Consider the following 18,872-nt stretch of genomic DNA (forward strand, 5'->3'; position numbering starts at 1 on the left):
AGAGGTGAAGATATCCGACGTTGCAATAGTCGTCGAATGGTGGCAAAGTCCGTATATTAGGGTGGCTCACGGTGGAGGATGGTGGCTAGGATTCAGAAGCTCGAAAGGGTTCTATGGTTAAAACCTACTCTTATGAAGATAGACGATTTAACGATCAAGATAAAATAATAATCTGATAATAACAGATAAACTCAATAATTCCTCAATGTTTGACTGCTTGGATAATTAAATAAAGTAGCATAACTCCTCTATATACAGAGGTCAAGTATACTGAGTCTAGAATTAGTCCTAAAAGTTTACATAACTTAACTGAACTTGCTTTAAAAATTTATTACTTAACTAAACTTAAATTAATTGAAAACTAAATAATATTTTTTGTGCAAATGCCCCCATAAAAAAAGAACAAAAGAAAAAACAAAACCTGAGTAAAGGTTTTCTTAAGCTCTTGAATTTTTAATTAAACAACAATTGTTAATCTTTTTATGTAAACATATTGACAGTTTCAAACGAAATTCACTTTACGTGGATTTTCTGTATCAATTGATATATATATATATATATATATATATATATATATATATATTTTTTTTTTTTTTTTTTTTTTTTTTTTTGAAATTAAACTAAGTTTCTTAGATAATCTCATCATCTTCATGCATTCCAGGAAAAATTCAAAGGAGTAAAATAATCCAAACTAATGGAGGGTAAAATATACTTAACCCAGAAGGCAAAAAGGAGGGAGAGAATTCATTCTTTGTGAGTCTGGATACAATTAGAGCCCACCTTGAAGTAGGACTTGGAAGTTATTTATTGCAGTAAATTAATCTAGAAATATAAAGCATAATTTTATTTTATTTTTAAAAAAAAAAGAAGCATTCAGATATGTGTTAATTAATTGTTGGTAATATTGTTTTAATAGATTAATGTATCCTAAAGTTGACCACTATATATAGTTTAACAAGAAGAGCAGATTAATAAGGATAATGATCATAACAGTAGCTTCAAATGGATCAAGACACTAGTAAAGCAGAAAGAATTTATAAGATGATTATAAAATTAATCATGCTTATGATTTAGAAACATTATAGCAAACTATGAAACTAGATAAGCAAATATTGATCATAATCAAAAGTTAAGATGTTGAATTAGTACACAAGTTCATGTCAGGTTGACAAAATTAATCATAATAATTCTACAACTCTGTTGTATATATATATATATATATATATATATACTAATTACTAAGTTTTGGAGGAAAATTAAGAATAGAGAAACCTTACCCGTTGCATTGGTTTAATTGGTCGTTGTAAAATCACATGAGAAGGGAATTTTATTTGGCAATTGAATTCAAGTTTTGGTCCTGTTGACTCATAACACAAAGTTCTTGAACAATGACATACTTTACTTTGTTCAATGTCTTAACCATCTAATGTTTTGAGATAGTCAATCACTTGTATTTGGTAGACAATTTAGTTGAAAGTAGTGTAGTTTGATTGCTATGCTTTATCCATATATATAATATCACCTATGTTGAAATTTTCTCTTTTCTCTATTTTTTTTCTCTTAAATATTGGTTGTTTCACCTACGATTAAAATTCTAGATCTTTTTTCTTTGACTAATAAATTCTACAAAAAAAATGCAAGCAAATTATTATGCCTGCACTTCCTAGTTATTTTTTTTCATAATATTTGAAAATATTATCATGGTACGAGGTTATTTTTCTGTAATGCAGACTTATAATCTCGCATTGGTCTAAAATTATTTCGCATTGCATGATTATTTTCTCCGTAATATTTAAACGTACTATTAAAATACGGGATTATTTTCTCGTATCTAATCTAAAATTACCCCGACAGTGTTGGGTTATATTTTTGCAGTGCATAGTTATTTTATCTAGAGAGTGAGGTTATTTTCCTGCAATGCGGGCTTATAATCCTGCGTTACGCTGCAGTGCATAATTATTTTCTCATAGTGTGGGTATATAGAGTATTTTAAGTATGTAAATATTATAATTTTAGATGAATATATATTACTACTACTAATTTACATCCAATCAAGATTATTTTTGTTATTTGGTATAAAACATCGCTAATTTTTAATATAAATTTATTATTTTTCAATACTTTAATATCAACTTTTTATCGCATAAAATGAAATTATTACTCCTTATACTAGTATTGAACTAAACATTTTTATACCGATATTAGCTTTCTTCTCTTGTACTAAAAAAAATTAGAATATTTATTCTAGAATAGGTCTTATTCCACAAAGAAACAAAGTTATTCCATTCTGTGAGGTCTTATTAAAGTGTGACTATATATTTTTTAGCATATAGAGAATTATATTTAGAAATAATGAAAAGAGATGATTTTATCTATACTATGGTCAAAATGTAGGACATTATTTGTAATTTTCTTTAGCAAAATAAAGAAAGGATATAAGTTGTTCAAGTTGAAGATTTCAATCACCTAGTAGTAGTACCTTGAATAAAAGAAGAAGAAAAAACCACCTAGTACCTGAACACTATGGCATCTCATGACTTCCAACTGGAGCCAGATAGTGGCAAGAATTGAAGTCTTTGAACTCTTGGGGTCAAAATCTCCCAACCATTTGCATGACATAGCTTGCATTGCAGTCCTTTTCGTTTGGTATCAATTGTTTTCTTTGTTGACGTATCAACCTTTCAAGTTGGCTACAGCCATGGAAGACTAGATTCAGGATAGAGAAGAGAAGGCTCCCACTATTGGACGAGACAGCAATGGATTCACTGTGAATCTATATATGCTGCTGCTACTTGATAAATTAATCTGTCAACAGATTTGATTAACGTGGACATGGATACCCTTTGAGAGTAATCCAACAGTGGAAAGAGAGATGAAATGAAACAGTTATAAAACCATTAAAGAAAATAACTGTTCTTCTACAAAGAGCTTAAGCTTTTAGAGCATGGGTGTGATCAAGTTGACAAGAGTTTTTAGGTTAAAAAAGAAGAAGAAGTTTATATAGCTTATTGGGTCAATGCAATACTTAGCTTTGTGTATGGATATCTTTCTCTTTCATTTTAATTGGGACTCCAATATCTTCTGTTTAATTGATATCAGATTCAATGGTTCGACATAAACCAATTGCTTATGTATTGCAAGTGCACAGATGTTGACACACAAGTGGGCAATTGATTGTGCGTTCTTCTTCTTCTATTTTATATATTCAAATATATATATATATATATATATATATATATGAAATATAAAATATCAATTAAAATAGAAGAAATATGGGTGATTTGCATGGAAAACACATAGTTTTCATTTTCTTAAGCATGTTTTGGTTTTTCATTCTATGTCGAAATTTTTTCATCTTTATTCTTTTAAGTTTGTCATTCTGCTACTTAGTGCCTAATTAAATATTTATATAAAATAAAGAGAAATATTATTTGTACTATTCTTATACTTTTTCTTTCGATCTCTTACTCATTTTTTTCTTCTAACAAGTCTCTTATTAAAATTCATATTTATGTACTACTATTCACCACGTGTAGAAGTGGTAATGAAAAAAATATATTATTCTACTATTCTTCTTCTACTTCTTCTTCTTCTTCTTCTCATCTCTCGCTCCTCCTTTATTGTTTTTGTCTTCTTCTTCTTCTTCTTCTTCCACTTGAAACAATTCTATATAAGCCTATCATAAGAGGCAAATATTATTATATGCACTGTGTTTGATATATCTCTCTATGAAATTATTCATATGAGATATTTTATATAATTCTATAATTCACTTTCATTTTTTTTCTTTCCCTAAGTTCATTTATTTGCTATCTTCCATGACTTTAAATCCTAATTTATATAAAAAAAATTCTTATTAATTGAAATAATTAAAATACTATTCTAGAAGAAAAAAAAAATATCTTTCCATCGTAACTATGACTTTCGTAAGATAACACTAAACCAGTTGTCAAATTTAAACATATAAACATAGATGAATTACCCCCATAATAACAAGAGTAGTTTAGCCATTTGCACTGTACCATAAATTAAAATCAAGCCAAAGGACAGAGAGATAAAATAATTCCTAATCTCGCCCCTGATTTTATTTCATAAACCACTCTACAGTACTGCAGGCCTTACCTTAAAAAACCCTAGTCATCAATATTAACTATCTCACTCAATAAATATAGTTACAATGCATACATACTGCAAAAAAAAAAATAATAATAATAAAATAAAAGAACACTAAAAAGATAGTTAGTGAATGAGACATTTATGCTGTGAAACAACGGCGAAGTTCACAATACCTGAGCAGTATATATGTCAGTTTCTTGGCCATTAAAAAAAAGGTCCCAGAAACTCTTTAGATTTCCAGCCTCTTGCAAGTGGTGAAAGAGAAGAAGAGAAGAGAGAGAGAGAGAGAGAGTGCTTGCTTTCACTCTATTTCTATTTTCTAGTTGGTGACAGTGTGACAAAGACTACTAATATGAATGGCAACCCTTGATGAGAATAAATAGCTACATGCATGACAAATCCAACATGAAACCATTGTATCTTGCTTCTCTGACCCACTCGCCACTGAATGGAGAATTTAATATATATATATATATAAATTTCATACCTCACTTGATATTGTCTCTTTAATTACCTAGTTTATAATTAGTTTGTGGACTTTGATGACTAGGGATAAGAACTAGGATCAATGTATCAAAGACGAAAGTTAGGGATCAAGACAATAGGATGATGGCATTGATTAGCAAAATCTACTTCTATGGACTTTGGAAATTAAAGAGGTTGTAGAGGGAGAATTGGCCACCACTTTGCTTCTCATTCTCGTTGAGAACATAGACATTGTGACATGAAATTAATGGGCGTATAGTATTACTTATCCGCTACCGAACTTTTATTTCTTTGTTATAATTATACTCTCTACTGTACGATGTATCTAACACTATAAAAACTCGAAGACGTATGACCCTTTAAGTTTTTCATCTAAAATTAATAGTACCAACACTTTCACTTCGTGTCCCAATCAATTGATTTTTTAACTAATAAACTACAAGGTTTAATTAAACGCATGTTGTTAATCGTATGTAGGCAAGCTCTGTGTGGGTCCATCCAGATGCAACTGATTAATATGTTAGTATATATCTAACGACGTATCTAGACTGACCTATAGAAGTCAAACTTCCGACACTTAATCCTCTCCTTAACACTTTTTTTTTTTTACTTTAATTAAGCCATGAATGTGGACTAAAGAATGATTTGGTCAGAGGAGATTGAAACCAGGAAGCCGCAAGAAGAAAAAATTGCGGCAGTTGCTTGTTTTGGGTTGACAAATAGACTCATTAAGGAGATGAGATCTCTCTTAGATTTTACTTGATAAGGATAGAAGGTATAACAAAAACGCCAATTGAATAGTTTTAACGTGATTATGACTCGGCTTTGGAAGCTACTTTCGGATTAGGACATAATTATATTCCATTTGGAGAAATTTAATGAGGAATTAATCACCAACCAAATCTCTACATGGAGGAGATAAAAAGGAGTACATGTGTATTAATATCAAGGGCCTTCATCCCGCTACTTTTGGAAATGTCTAACATATAATAATAGGGAATTAATAATGATAGGCAGTCGTAATTAAAATGATAAACTATATGCCCACACTTTATTGTTGTTGAAGTAATAATAATAATAATAATAATAATAATATATAATAAGAAAATTTTTACATAACTGCCACTAAACTACATAGTTGCCACTAATTCTTTAAAATATTATAATTACCACAAATGTCATCTCGTTAGTTAAATCTAATTAATTATAATTACTCTAAAATTTTAAAAGGAGGGTATGGTAGTCACTTATACGTGTTTATTTATTTTTAAAATAATTTATTAGAAATATTATGGTAAAAATTGACCATAATAACAGGTCTAACAGGAGATCTTAGTTGCAATTCTAATATTTTAAATAATAGTTATATAAAAATCTCAAAAAATTCTAATTTTAGGTTTTTTTTTAAACTTAATTGGTGTTTTTTGGGGGGGTAATTAGTAAAAATATAGGCTTTTATAAAAACAGAGAGAGTATAAATACGTTTATTCTTCTCCCTTCTAATAAGGAGCATTATACCACTAGTCACCATCAAAGGTCCATTTCCTTGCGCCTAATTACTTGGCATTAAATACAACTTGCAAGGAGATGACAACCAACTGGGGCCTGGCTGTTAAATTCTTACAACTCCAATGACTCAATTAGTTTAACAATTCTTAATGTATACAGAGTTGTATTATTAATGGTTAGGAAAAAAAAAATTTCTCCATGTATACAAGAGTCACTTAGCCCTACTAAATTATTACTCCATGTATACAAGAGTCACTAAGTCATTTTAAATAATTTTTTCCACGATAATTATTTAGATAGAAATTGGATCCGGCAATAATATTTATTAGCTCTGTAAGAGTTTTCATGGTCAGGTAGAGAGCCATAGATATGTCGGCAGCCAATTGGCTGACCTTTGGTTTGACCTACCCACTCTCTCTCTCTCTCTCTCTCTCTCTCTCTCCAAAATCTAATGTCAAACGTTCTAAGTCTCTATAAATAGTACCTGAGACATCCCAGACTCCTAAGAACATCAACAGCTCTCTTCTTACTGTGTCCCATAACATATCTCAAAGGATGAGTCTGCTCTCAAGGAAGGCTGCATGCAACTCGCATGGGCAGGACTCCTCGTACTTCCTGGGATGGCAGGAGTATGAGAAGAACCCGTATGATCCAAACTCCAATCCAAAAGGAATTATCCAAATGGGTCTTGCAGAGAACCAGGTATATATGCTCACTCTCTCTCTCTCTCTCTCGTCACTCGAGTTAGCTAAAGCTTGGTAACATTGTAATGTAGTCCTCCTGTCTTTCCTTCTTTGCAGCTTTCGTTTGATCTCATTGAGTCGTGGCTGGAGAGCCACCCCGACGCCGCCGGCCTCAAGAGAGACGGCGTCTCGGTGTTCCGCGAGCTTGCCCTGTTCCAGGATTACCATGGCATGCCCGCTTTCAAGCTTGTGGGTTCCTCGATCTATCTTGATATAGTATGCTAATTTGATCGTGTTAAGCTATGCCAGTGTGCGTCAAATGCTAACGTTAGTAGCATAATTTTTTATACAGGCATTGGCTGAGTTTATGGGAGAGATAAGAGGAAACAGAGTAAAATTTGATCCGAAGAATCTTGTCCTCACCGCCGGCGCTACGTCTGCGAATGAGATCCTCATGTTCTGTCTCGCCGAGCCCGGTGACGCATTTCTCCTGCCGACTCCGTATTACCCTGGGTATGTAATCGTATGATATGGGTCAGAAGATGCTAGTAATCTATCACTGCTATGCAATTGACGTACTTTTCTACAGTTTCGATAGGGATCTCAAATGGCGCACCGGAGTGGAGATCGTTCCAATCCACTGCACGAGCTCGAACGGCTTCCGAATCACGAAAGCGGCGCTGGAAGACGCGTACAAACGAGCACAGAGACGCAAGCTGCGGGTGAAGGGAGTGCTGGTAACCAATCCATCCAATCCACTAGCGACCACGATGTCGCGATCTGAACTGAACACTCTTGTCGACTTCGTCTCTGCCAAAGGCATCCACCTAATCAGTGACGAGATCTACGCGGGGACCAACTTCGACTCGCCCGAGTTCATCAGCGTGGCAGAGTATGCAAACGCTCGCGTCCACATCGTTTTCAGCCTCTCCAAGGACCTCGGCCTTCCCGGATTTCGAGTCGGCGCCGTCTACTCCACCGACGGCTCCGTCGTCGCCGCCGCCACGAAGATGTCGAGCTTCGGGCTCATCTCCTCCCAAACTCAATACCTACTCGCCGCTCTCCTCTCCGACAAGGAGTTCACGAGAAACTACATCGTGGAGAACCAGAGGAGGCTCAAAGAGCGGCACGCGAAGCTCGTGGAAGGATTGCGAGGCATCGGAATTGAGTGTCTCGAGAGCAACGCGGGGTTGTTTGCTTGGGTGGACGCGAGGCATCTACTCAAGTGTAACTCGTTTGATGCAGAGATGGAGCTGTGGAAGAAGATGGTGTACGAGGTGGGACTAAACATCTCCCCCGGCTCGTCGTGCCATTGCGACGAGCCCGGCTGGTTCCGCCTCTGCTTCGCGAACATGAGCGAGGAGACTCTCGACGTCGCCCTGCAGAGGTTGAAGAGCTTCGTGGTGTTGGGCGGCAATGGCGACGAGCCGAGGAGAGGCGTGAAGAGATTGGTTAAGAAGTGGTTCCCTCCGTCGTTGTTATTGTTGTCTTCTGAACGCAACTCTGAAAGATAGTAAAAATTCTTTTCTTTTCTTTTGCAATGTATGAAATTTGTACACTCATCTCTGTTTCTTTCTTCTTCTTCATTTTAAAAAAATAATAATAATAATCTTGGATTGCGGAGGTTTCATGTTACAACAGAGTCTCTGTTTTTCGGTGCAACTTGGAAACAGAGTATCACCCAAATCGCTAATGAAACAGAACATTTTGAAGGTTTTTATATAACTGAGGGGTTATTATTATAATTTGGAAATTTTCATAATTTTATTATATTATTATATTTGACCCCCAAAAAAGGGGCATTTTTGATGATTTGGTGGACTAATATTATGTATATTAGTATATAAATACAAGAAGATAAAGTATATTTAACTCTAAATAAACCTTGTGTACTCTGTTTCCTTTCATTTACTAGGAAACATCCTACCACAGGCCTGGAGTAAATTAATATGAACTTGTGGTACGAAGGAAACACAATATTCTCATTTTAATATCGTCTATTTGTTTGGTTCTCGTATAAGTTTAATGCGCTTAACTTTGTATGCATGTTGATTGATTTTAGGGATAATTCCTTTTTCACCCCTAAACTGCCACTCATTTCCACAATGACATCGTAAATTTTTTTTGGGTACACTATGACCCCCTGAACTGTTAGAGATATCCCACCCCCTGACGCGGTTGACAGAATAAGTGAATTGACCAAGTTACCCCTCCACTCAATATAGCAGGTTAATTACGTGACAAAGCTAAAATTAAATATAAATTTTATTTTCTAAAATGCCATCATTGCCCTCTGCCGTAGTACCCTTTTGCCCCAAAATTTTTTTTTTTTCATTCTCCTATCTTGTATTGACCTCTCTCACCCTAACAAATAGGAGGAGGAGGTGGGAGGTTGGAGCTTAAGGAACGAAAAAAAATTTAATGGAGGTGGGAGGTGGGGAGTTGGAAAGTGCCTTCTTTGACTATCAATGCTACCAGTTAGAGAGCTTGAAAGTGTCATGAAGGTGAGAGATTGATAATACCGGTAGGGAGAGAAGCTTCATTGTATAGGGTGTGGAAGTGGGAGGTTGGAGCTTGAAGAACGAAAAAAATTTTTAATAGAGGTAGGAGGTGGGGAGTTGGAAAGATTGGAGAAGAGGATGAAATGTAGAAGACTTTGGAAGAAGAATAATGGAGAATCGGGTTCAGCTAACATTGGAGAAGAAGAAGAGGGTTTTAATTGGCTATCTAAGGATATTTTAGTTATTATAAAAGTCTATTTTAAGTTGTCACATGCATATAAGGGTATTTTGACCATTTACTTGCACGTGACTAGTACATGATAACTTATGGACGAAAATGGGTAACGGAACCCTAACGGAATGGGTTAAGTTGAATATTTATAGTAGTTCAAGGAGTCATAGTGTACTAACAAAAAGTTTAGGGGGTCATTGTAGAAATTAGTGATAGTTCAGGGGGTGAAAAGGAAATTATCCCTTGATTTTATTCACATTTTGAGAGGCAGAGACAAAAAATGAGAGAGTAGTAAAGGGTTGTGATTTTGGGTTTTCTGGCAAATAAGTAAGAAGGGCCTCATTTACATCAATTAGGTCATGTAGAGACAGAGAAACGTTGTTTTGGGCATTAACTAGTGTCTCATCTGAACACCATTAGTACATTTGTCCGAATGTAATAAAGGATTAAAATCAAGTTAATTTAGTATAAGAGCAAGTTTGATATATAAAAATATCTTAAGCCTAAGTTCGGATCCTCTTAGTTCATGACATTGTGATGGTATTTATGGTGCGTTTGTTTGAGAGATTTAATGATTTAACGAGATTAGTTATTTTATGAGCCCCCGCGTAATCTCATGTGTGATATGAAATTAATAGATTTGACATAAAAGATTGTGATTCTCAGTTAATTGGAAAAGAACTTACAAGATATACCGACGTTAAAAAATTTAAAAGGGCAGGATAGCCATCGAGGGTAAAATGAACATCATTAAACTAGTGTCACTTTAGTTGCAAAACTGGCTTACTTAATGCTTCTCAATAGTTATAAAAATATTATTTCTACGTTATCCTTATATAAGAAATTATAAATTTAGTTACGTAAATAAAAAAACTAACCATCTTAATTACTCAATTTTTTTTATTTTTAAATTATTAGTATTTTATATTAATTTAAAGTGTTTCTATATTGTTAAATATTATTTGTATTAATTCTGAATATTCTAAATTGAATGTGCTTATTTTATAATTAATATATATTAAGCTTACAATATTCAATAATAGTTTTCTTTATTGAGGATAACAATGTAAATTTATATAGTTATCCCATATATAGTCTTGTATAAACTAAATGGTAAATTAGAAGTATAATATGAGCTTAGTAATCTCATAGAATATGTTATCCCTCTTATCTAATCCTATAACTAAACACACTCTTAGTGAAATTTTTATTCAAACATTATATGCACATGATTTTAACATACTTTTTAGAAAAATTAACTCTTGGTATACTGAGAAGCATTAGAAAGAGATATACTGAAAGAGTTTAAACTAGTTTTATTCTTTGATAGATATTTGTAATTGTACTTTTTATTTTATAATTTTCATATTATGCTTTTGACTAACTATCTTTAACTTTATACTACAATTTATTTAAGTCTATAAATAAAATTATAAAAATACTTCTCAAGAGATATTCTAATCCAATACCACTCACTATACCATTGTTAGAAAACAGTAATCTTTAATATTTTATATTGTGACGCCCCTATCAACCTAACTCATTAAAAATGTCTGTTTGTTTAAAAATATCCTAGGTTTTAAGTTAACTATATCGTAAAGGGCAACTCACTGCCGACTAGGGTTGTCTAAGGTTTCTTCTGTTCTTTTTTTGCAACCGACATCTCTCTCTGTTAAGAGGAGGATGAGTTTGCTTTCTGATGAAGTTTTTAGTTTGAAAAAGTTTCCATGACCTTCAAATCTATCAAAACTTCGTTTATTTTATACAAATACCATGTTGTTTGTTGGATGGACTGCTTTCTCTACTATAGTTTGTTTTCCATAACATTACTATTTGGCACCTCCTACTTGGCTAGCAAATTGTGAATGTTTTACTATACTAAATCTCTCTTCATTCTTCTCTTTTCAGGCCCTCTATTTCATTTTCAAACTCAAATATAAATTTAAATGAGTTTTACCATTTCCGAGCTAGCTTTTGCATTGAACTTAAAATATAAATCGATTTCTAATTTAGCAATTTACGTGGATATTTAAAAATCGCTAAGTAAACTGCTATGTTTTATTGGAGGAGAAATTTTTGCAAAGGTCTATTTTAACTTTAGTGACTTATATTTAAAAGTTACCGGCTAATTTAGTGGTTTCATAGAGAAATAAGTTGCTACTTCGATTTATATTTGGAAATTGTGTCCAGTGTTAGCATGAATTCGACCAATTTCATCAGTTATATAGCAATGCTTTAGGTAGATTTCTCTTCTTCCCGACCTCAAGAATTTTTATGTAAGAAGGTGTAAATCCTAGCCAGTCTTAGCTACTCCGAGATTGTATCTTTAAAGAATGGACTGATTTATCTTGCCTTTTATGTTGTAATTATTGTCTAGGGGAAGAAATGAAAAGAAAAGGTATGGTGATTAATCAAGAAGCCAAGGATCTGAGATTAGATATTAGGTCCCAAGATTAGAGCATTAAGTTATGCTACTATTGGATGAGGTTGGGTTGGATCCATGAAAGGGGCTGTAATAACTGAATTTTTGAGCCCATCTAATCAATTTATTTATTGCAAATATAAAAGCAAAGAACTTGTTTGATAGAGGAACCACAAATTATTTAATCAAATGTTGATCGAGGATAAGAGATAAATACTCATTTAAATTCCAAGATAAATTGAGATCTACTTAGCATCTTTTACACCATATCATTTCTGCAACTTTATTCCCTTATAAATTCCAATCAACAAATTTTATTTTCCATCTCATTAATTGTTACATTAATTATGAATTAATCTTTTACAGCTATTAAGATTTGCACTAATCAATGACTTATATTTCTTTGTATGCTTTTTAAAAACTATGATTTCTGCATGGACATCCTCTAGGTTATTTTTCGACAAATATAAGGTAAGATCTTAGTATTTTAATAAATAAAAAGATATAAAATACCCTTAATTGAAAGGAATACACGTAAATGGGAATCAGATCTATTTTTATATTGCAGATAGTTTAATTGAATCTTAATAATTAGTTAAGTTTGAGGGGGTATCTACACAAAACAAAACAAGAGTTAAAGATTGTTCATGTAAAAATAAAGTTGTTTTAAGAGATATGGGTGTTATAAGTGAACATAAGAGATTTGAGAGATGATAAGAGTTGAAACACATCATGTAGTTGGTTTCTCATCGAAGTTTTTTTTTTTTCATGGGTCTAAATTTCTCCAACCATCCTCAACTCTAAATTTACCCAAGAAAAGACTTTTTTAATGCAATAATCTCAGTGCAGTCTGTGTTTAAAGTATATTCAAACCGAGGTGAAAGTTGACTTTGTGTTCGAACGTTCCAATAGTAGATGATGGTAGATTTTTCTAAAGATTTGACATTGGATTTTTGCTGTTTCTCTGGGAAAGGAAAAGAACTATTGATGGATTTGTTTCTCTCCTTTTCTTTTCTTTGCTGCTGCTGAATGAAACTAAGTTCATGACCACCATTCCGTGAGATTAAGAACCCTCGAAGATCGTCGAGAGAGGTGTGGAGATTCTTTCAAGGTTGGAGAGTTGATCAAACACTTGGTCTGAAAGAATTCTTTACTGGATATATATATAAAAGACTCTTCTAATGTCTTATTTCTGGTCCAATGGAATTCATAGGTATAAAAAGAAGGCTCACCGAATAGAGATTTTTTCTTTCTTTCGATTGTTAATACGAGATATAAGAACCGCTACTACAAGTAGTACTATACCTTTGATTGTGAAATATCGGTTGTTTGTTGAACTCTGCGAATCACATGAAAATAGGTTACTCCAAATTCAGAGGTTAAAGAATTTCATAAAACGTTCTTGGTGGAAAAAAAATGTGAGTTATATATATATATATATATATATATATATATATATATATCATGCAAATTTTAAGAAAATTTAATGATTAATTAGGATTTATAATTGACCTCATATATTGGAATTAATTTTCTGTACTTTTAGAGAGTTAGAACTTAACAACTACGTGCCGTTTAATTAGCTCATATTTATGATTTTATTGTTTAAAATTATACCACAATTATAAATTCAAAATAAGCAAAAATACACATCTCAAGACAAGCAATATTTTTCATAAAACAATTAAGAAAACATAAAGTGATGATGTAGTAAGTAATTTACCATTGTAATCAAATTAGATGCTCGAACATTATACCATACAGTGGATGACAATAAATTAATACGAGAGAGAACATTTATACATAAGAATTGAATTTAATAAATTTATTTGTCATTTTCTTCTTAATTGAAAAGTAGCAAAATCGATTACTCGTGTAAAGTTGTCATGTTTCCTCTTTGTAATGTCAACCATATATTGAATCGGTTAAATAGCAAAATTATATATATTAAAAGGTAAAGTTTTTAAATTACACAAAATTTCTACTTTAATGCCTATAAATTTGGAATTTTACCCTATCATAAATGTGAAGGGTGGTAACTGACCTAGAGGCCCCACTCCAATCAAGCTTGAATTAAAATTAATTTCAAGTCTAGTTGTATAATCAAGTTTGAATTAAAATATTTTTAATTTAAACTCAAGCCTACATTAGTCAATCAATAAGTAATTTCAAGCCAATTAATTCAAACCTAAGTTGAGCTTCCGGTGTGGGATTGAAGCAAACTTAAAATAAGTCATGATTCAATGATAAAGTTATAAGAACTAATATAGTAAGTTTATAAACTTTTAGATGTTGTTCTAAAAAGTTTATATTAGTCATATGCAATCTAGTGCTTGATTTAATGCTAAGACTTGCTCAAGCTCCGTTCAAAAGTGAGTTAATTTAAGCTTAATCTACGGAACAAATACTTCTAACTAAACTTGATCGCGCCAAATTATGATAAAGCTCACTTCAAAACTAATTTAGTTTTTCTGATCAAATTTGAATCAACTCATTTTAGAGCTGAGCTTGAGCTGGTCTCAATTATTTTGAGAGTCCTCTAAATGTATCTCTACCCTTATTTTCTGTCCCTTAGTCGATAGAAGTTTTTATTAAAATATTTGTGCATGCTTTGCGTGTTTGCTTTGTTTATTTATTATCTTTCTACTTCTATTTGTTGAACATTGCTAATTAACCATAGTCGAATTGAGTTATGAAAGCCCAATTCCTAGATTAGTTGAAACTTTCAAGACCCAATATTTTTTTATACCTAAAAATCATTCTAAAATAAAGAAATAAGGAAAGGCAGCATTAGCTAGCTAGATCTAGATTAGCTAGATCTCCCAATATTATTGTATTCCCAGAGTAGTACTATATATAGAGGAAGTCTTGTCGGAGGGGTAGGGCCTGGAGATAACTTGCTGCTACCCTCATCATAAGAATCCCCATTATCACATCATAGAAGAAAGAGATTTAAGAGGAGAAAAAGAAGAGAACACAATACACAGTATATACAACAGTAACACAGTAGCAGTGTGACAGAGCCCTCCACTCTCTCCACATGCATATTACTTACTACCTCCATCCTCCCGCTAGATCTTCCATCCCTCTCTTTCTTCTTCTTTCTCAATTACTCATCTCTCTTGTTTCTTGGAGTCTATTATCTTCTGCAAAGCCCACTTCCCCTTGATTTGATCACCTGGAAAAGAAAGCCATCATATAGATATAAACTCTCTCTCTCTCTCTCTCTCTCTCTCTCTCTCTCTCTCTCTCTCTCAAGAGTAGATCAATGGAGGAAATCGTCCAACAGTTCGGAAGCAACTCATGCGAGAGATTAGTCTACTCTTCCACTACTACTACTGAAGTATTTGGTGCATCTCCACTGCGTATTGCAAGTCCTCATCTTCTCTTCAACAACAATACCCAACTTGAATCCAAGCCCATAGACTCCTCTCCCTCTCAAGTCCCTCCTCCTGATATGGACACCATGAAGTCTAAGATCCTTTCCCACCCCCAGTACTCCTCACTCCTAGCTACCTATCTGGACTGCCAGAAGGCAAGTATACTAATTAACTAAATCCAGCAACCAATTAATATATATTAACTCCTCAATATCACAGGTAGGAGCACCACCAGAGATTGCTGCTCGGCTCTCCACAATTGGCCAAGACATGGAAGCAAGGCTAAACGCACCACTAAGCTGCCACGAGTCTCCTTCCGAGCCGGAGTTAGACCAGTTCATGGTGGGTCTTAGGTCTAGTTTCTTCTTCCTCTTCTTCTTCTTCTTTGTTGTGCTAGCTCCATTCTAGTGTTTTGAGTCGTTATATATGTATATATTAGGAGGCATACCGTGAGATGCTTGTCAAATACAAGGAAGAGCTAACGAGTCCAATGCAAGAAGCCACTGAGTTCTTTCACACGATGGAGTCGCAGCTCAACTCTCTCTCCCTTCGAATCCTCTCCTCAGGTACTAATTCTAATTAGCACTGTCTCTTTGATGGAAAGGAGGAGGGAATTAAGAGACGGGTATAGGTTAGGGTTTTGAGACAGTGGAGAGTGACAGTGCAACACGGAGGTGTGTACTAGTACTACTGCCGTATGTCAGTAAGCTAAGCACGTGCGTTGTTACGAGGAGAAGAGACCCTCCCCCCCTTCTGTCACGCAATTGCCAGAGATGAGAGATCTCATTTATCCATCATGAATTCTAACTAGTCTATTGCCATATAATAATATAACCCTAATCGATCTCTGTCGACCTCTCACGAGGTTTTGGTAGTAGTTGTAGTACTGGAATGCTTTGAAATTAAAGAAAGAAAAACCCATCAATACCAACGTTTAAAGAAGTATCTATCTAAAAGATTGAGCCCTTCTTTTGGTTCTTGCAAGGGAAGGGTCTTTTTTAGGCCCTTTATTTAGGGTTCCAAAGTGAATCAATACTTTGCCTCGACAATGGTGGATGCACAATCTCTTTCTATATCTTGTAGATTTGTGAAGGTGGTTGGAGATGGCTTCGAATTTGCAGCTGTTAAATCAATCATTTTTTCTCCTGTCCTTTTGTTTATAAATTAACTGTTATCATTCTATTATAAGAAGTCCAACTTTTCATATTCCCAAGTTTATTCTTATAAACTGGTAGTTTATTCATCTAATCATTACTTTCATGACTCTTGCTACACCTCGTGCAATGGACTCCATTCATTTTAATTCTTTTGGCTTTACAAATCTTCTGCAATTTGGTGAACTCTAGAGTGTGAAGTGATCATTTTGCCAAAAATATTTAAAGTGGTTATTACTTTGACCAGCTTTAGCTTTAAGATCTAATGTCTGTTTTAGTTGTTTGAGATCCTTTTTTGTGGCTTCTGTTTGTGATATTGAAGCACATGAAATGATAACGTACCAGTTGTCTGCTGGCGTATTATATAGTTTTCTTTAAGGTTCTTATAGAGCATTATTCTTATAAACGAGAAAGTGGTTCTTTCTTTTCATGTATATACCATCGGAACATTAATTAATTTGTTTGGATTGCAATATATTGTTTTGCAGTAAGCACATGTAATCGAGGATAGAGTTGTATAAAAAAGAGAGTAAAATAATGTTTTGCAGTAAGCACAGGAAAGGAAGCAGTTGCATATAATTTTCTTGGGCTCCAAAGAAGATATATTATTCATCACCGTCAAGATAGTGCGTAATGTTGATGTTTTACTTCTAAAACGTAGATGATCTGGAAACATGTAGGAAATACATGCATGTTATTGGTCAATCTTAGACTCTCAGTCCTTAGACAAGAAAACTCAAGAATTATATCACTAATTGGCATGCACACAATTTTTATAGTTCAATAAGAATGGATATTATCAACTGTTACTTTCAGGAAGTAAAACATTATTCAGTTCTTACTGTTGTTTATACATGCTGGTTTCCAAAGTGGAGATATAAAATTTTCCTACTTTCTATGATTTTTAGTAGTTCTAGGTCAGTTGAATTGGGGTTTTTGCCTCCAAATATCATTGTTGCTAACAAAAGGCATGGAACTAAAAAACACTTAAAATGAAATAGAAATGTCTGCTTACAAAGTTGATTTGAACTTTACACATTATGTTGCGCTTAGAGTTTCAGATGTTACAAAAACTAAATATTACACTCTCTGAATGGGACCAGCAGCCCTGAAGAAAAACACTAATATTTAGCAGTCTTCACTAGTACAATAAGCTAATCGAGAAATGGATTATTTCCTTTCAGTGGTACCATGCTATGCTATGATCTTTGATATAAAACCATCAAATATTATTGTGTTAGTTATAGCACGCTTTATATATATATATATATGTGTGTGTGTGTGTGTGTGTGTGTGCAAACAAGTTTGTATATTTGTAATGTGTAGCTAGATGGATATTTCTTTGGCCTCTCATGCATAAATCATGGCACTTTGTTTAAAATTACTAGTTCACTAAACTATATTTAGTTTAATGTATTAATTAATCAAATATTACTGTGTGATTAGAGTGTTGTAACTCTAGCAATTGCTTGTTCTTGTACTGCGACAGTCTTCCAAACAAACTTTTCTCATCTACCTCTTCAATATTTATCTTGGTCATGATTTCATTTACCAAACTGTGCATGATATCGATTATGAGATATCTAATTTATTCAATATCCTTTAATTGTGGTTGCTGAAGCATACATTATATAAACATTATATAATCTATGTTTATGTGGCATCATCATGTCCTTTGGTTGAGATGATTGTAAGATAGAGAGAAACTATATATCAAAATCTTAGAAGTTGCCGTATCATTTTTGTTTATAAAGTGGTCGTAAAGTGTTTGTAAGCATAGCATAACTCCTGAAGTAGTGAGATGGTTGCAGTTAGATAATATAAAGTTAAAGCATCACTTTTGTCACCATGGCATTGGATTCTTAAAGGTACTCTTGGATCTTATTTTTCTCTCACAAGGGTTATAAAGTTTCTGTTGATAAGGAGTTGTCTACCATATATACATATATGTACGTATGTATACATCCTAATGCATGGTATACGTAGTCAGATTTTTCATGTTAATTAATGAATGGTTTCTTATTTTTATTTATACTCTTTCTTAAAGCTGGCCATCTAGTCGGATGGTTGGTAGAATGGTAGTTGATGAATGATTTTACCATATGACTGGTTTGAAAACAAGGCTCACCATGATTCTTAGAAAATAAATGTAGTTAATTTTGAAGGTCTAGTGTCAAAGAATTAATTAGATTAAAGCGGGAGGTGACTAAAGTTCATGATTAAGAGACATACATATTTTCCTTTCGACTGTCGAAGTCTAGATTTTCTTATGCTTCTGTTAGAGGCATTACTAAGTAATTATGGAGCTTGTTTTTATTTAGAGGATCAAGAAGGCAGTGGGACAGAAACCGAGCTCCTTGCTACCGATGTACGTGGTGAAGACTGCGAG

The 18,872-nt window shown here is 33.4% G+C and overlaps 1 protein-coding gene across 1 annotated transcript; it reads left to right on the plus strand.

Moving 5' to 3' along the window:
* The first annotated feature begins 6,621 nt into the window (after positions 1–6,621).
* Positions 6,622–8,429, plus strand: LOC140787067 (1-aminocyclopropane-1-carboxylate synthase 3-like). The gene is made up of 4 exons (XM_073135818.1): positions 6,622–6,813; positions 6,912–7,043; positions 7,147–7,307; positions 7,384–8,429. Exons 1-4 carry the CDS (start codon positions 6,667–6,669, stop codon positions 8,306–8,308), a joined length of 1,365 nt encoding a protein of 454 aa, XP_072991919.1. The 5' UTR covers positions 6,622–6,666; the 3' UTR covers positions 8,309–8,429.
* Positions 8,430–18,872: the final 10,443 nt, after the last annotated feature.

Source organism: Typha latifolia, chromosome 4 (assembly GCF_019914945.1).
Source record: "Typha latifolia isolate L0001 chromosome 4, TyphaL0001v2, whole genome shotgun sequence".
In the NCBI taxonomy this organism is placed as follows: Eukaryota; Viridiplantae; Streptophyta; class Magnoliopsida; order Poales; family Typhaceae; genus Typha; species Typha latifolia.

Bases quoted from the DNA above. Each gene is read 5' to 3' on its own strand.
- LOC140787067 (XM_073135818.1), top strand. From the start codon at position 6,667: ATGAGTCTGCTCTCAAGGAAGGCTGCATGCAACTCGCATGGGCAGGAC. The intron at 6,814-6,911 runs GTATATATGCTC...CCTTCTTTGCAG, and splicing joins TGGGTCTTGCAGAGAACCAG to CTTTCGTTTGATCTCATTGA. The intron at 7,044-7,146 runs GTGGGTTCCTCG...TTTTTTATACAG, and splicing joins GCATGCCCGCTTTCAAGCTT to GCATTGGCTGAGTTTATGGG.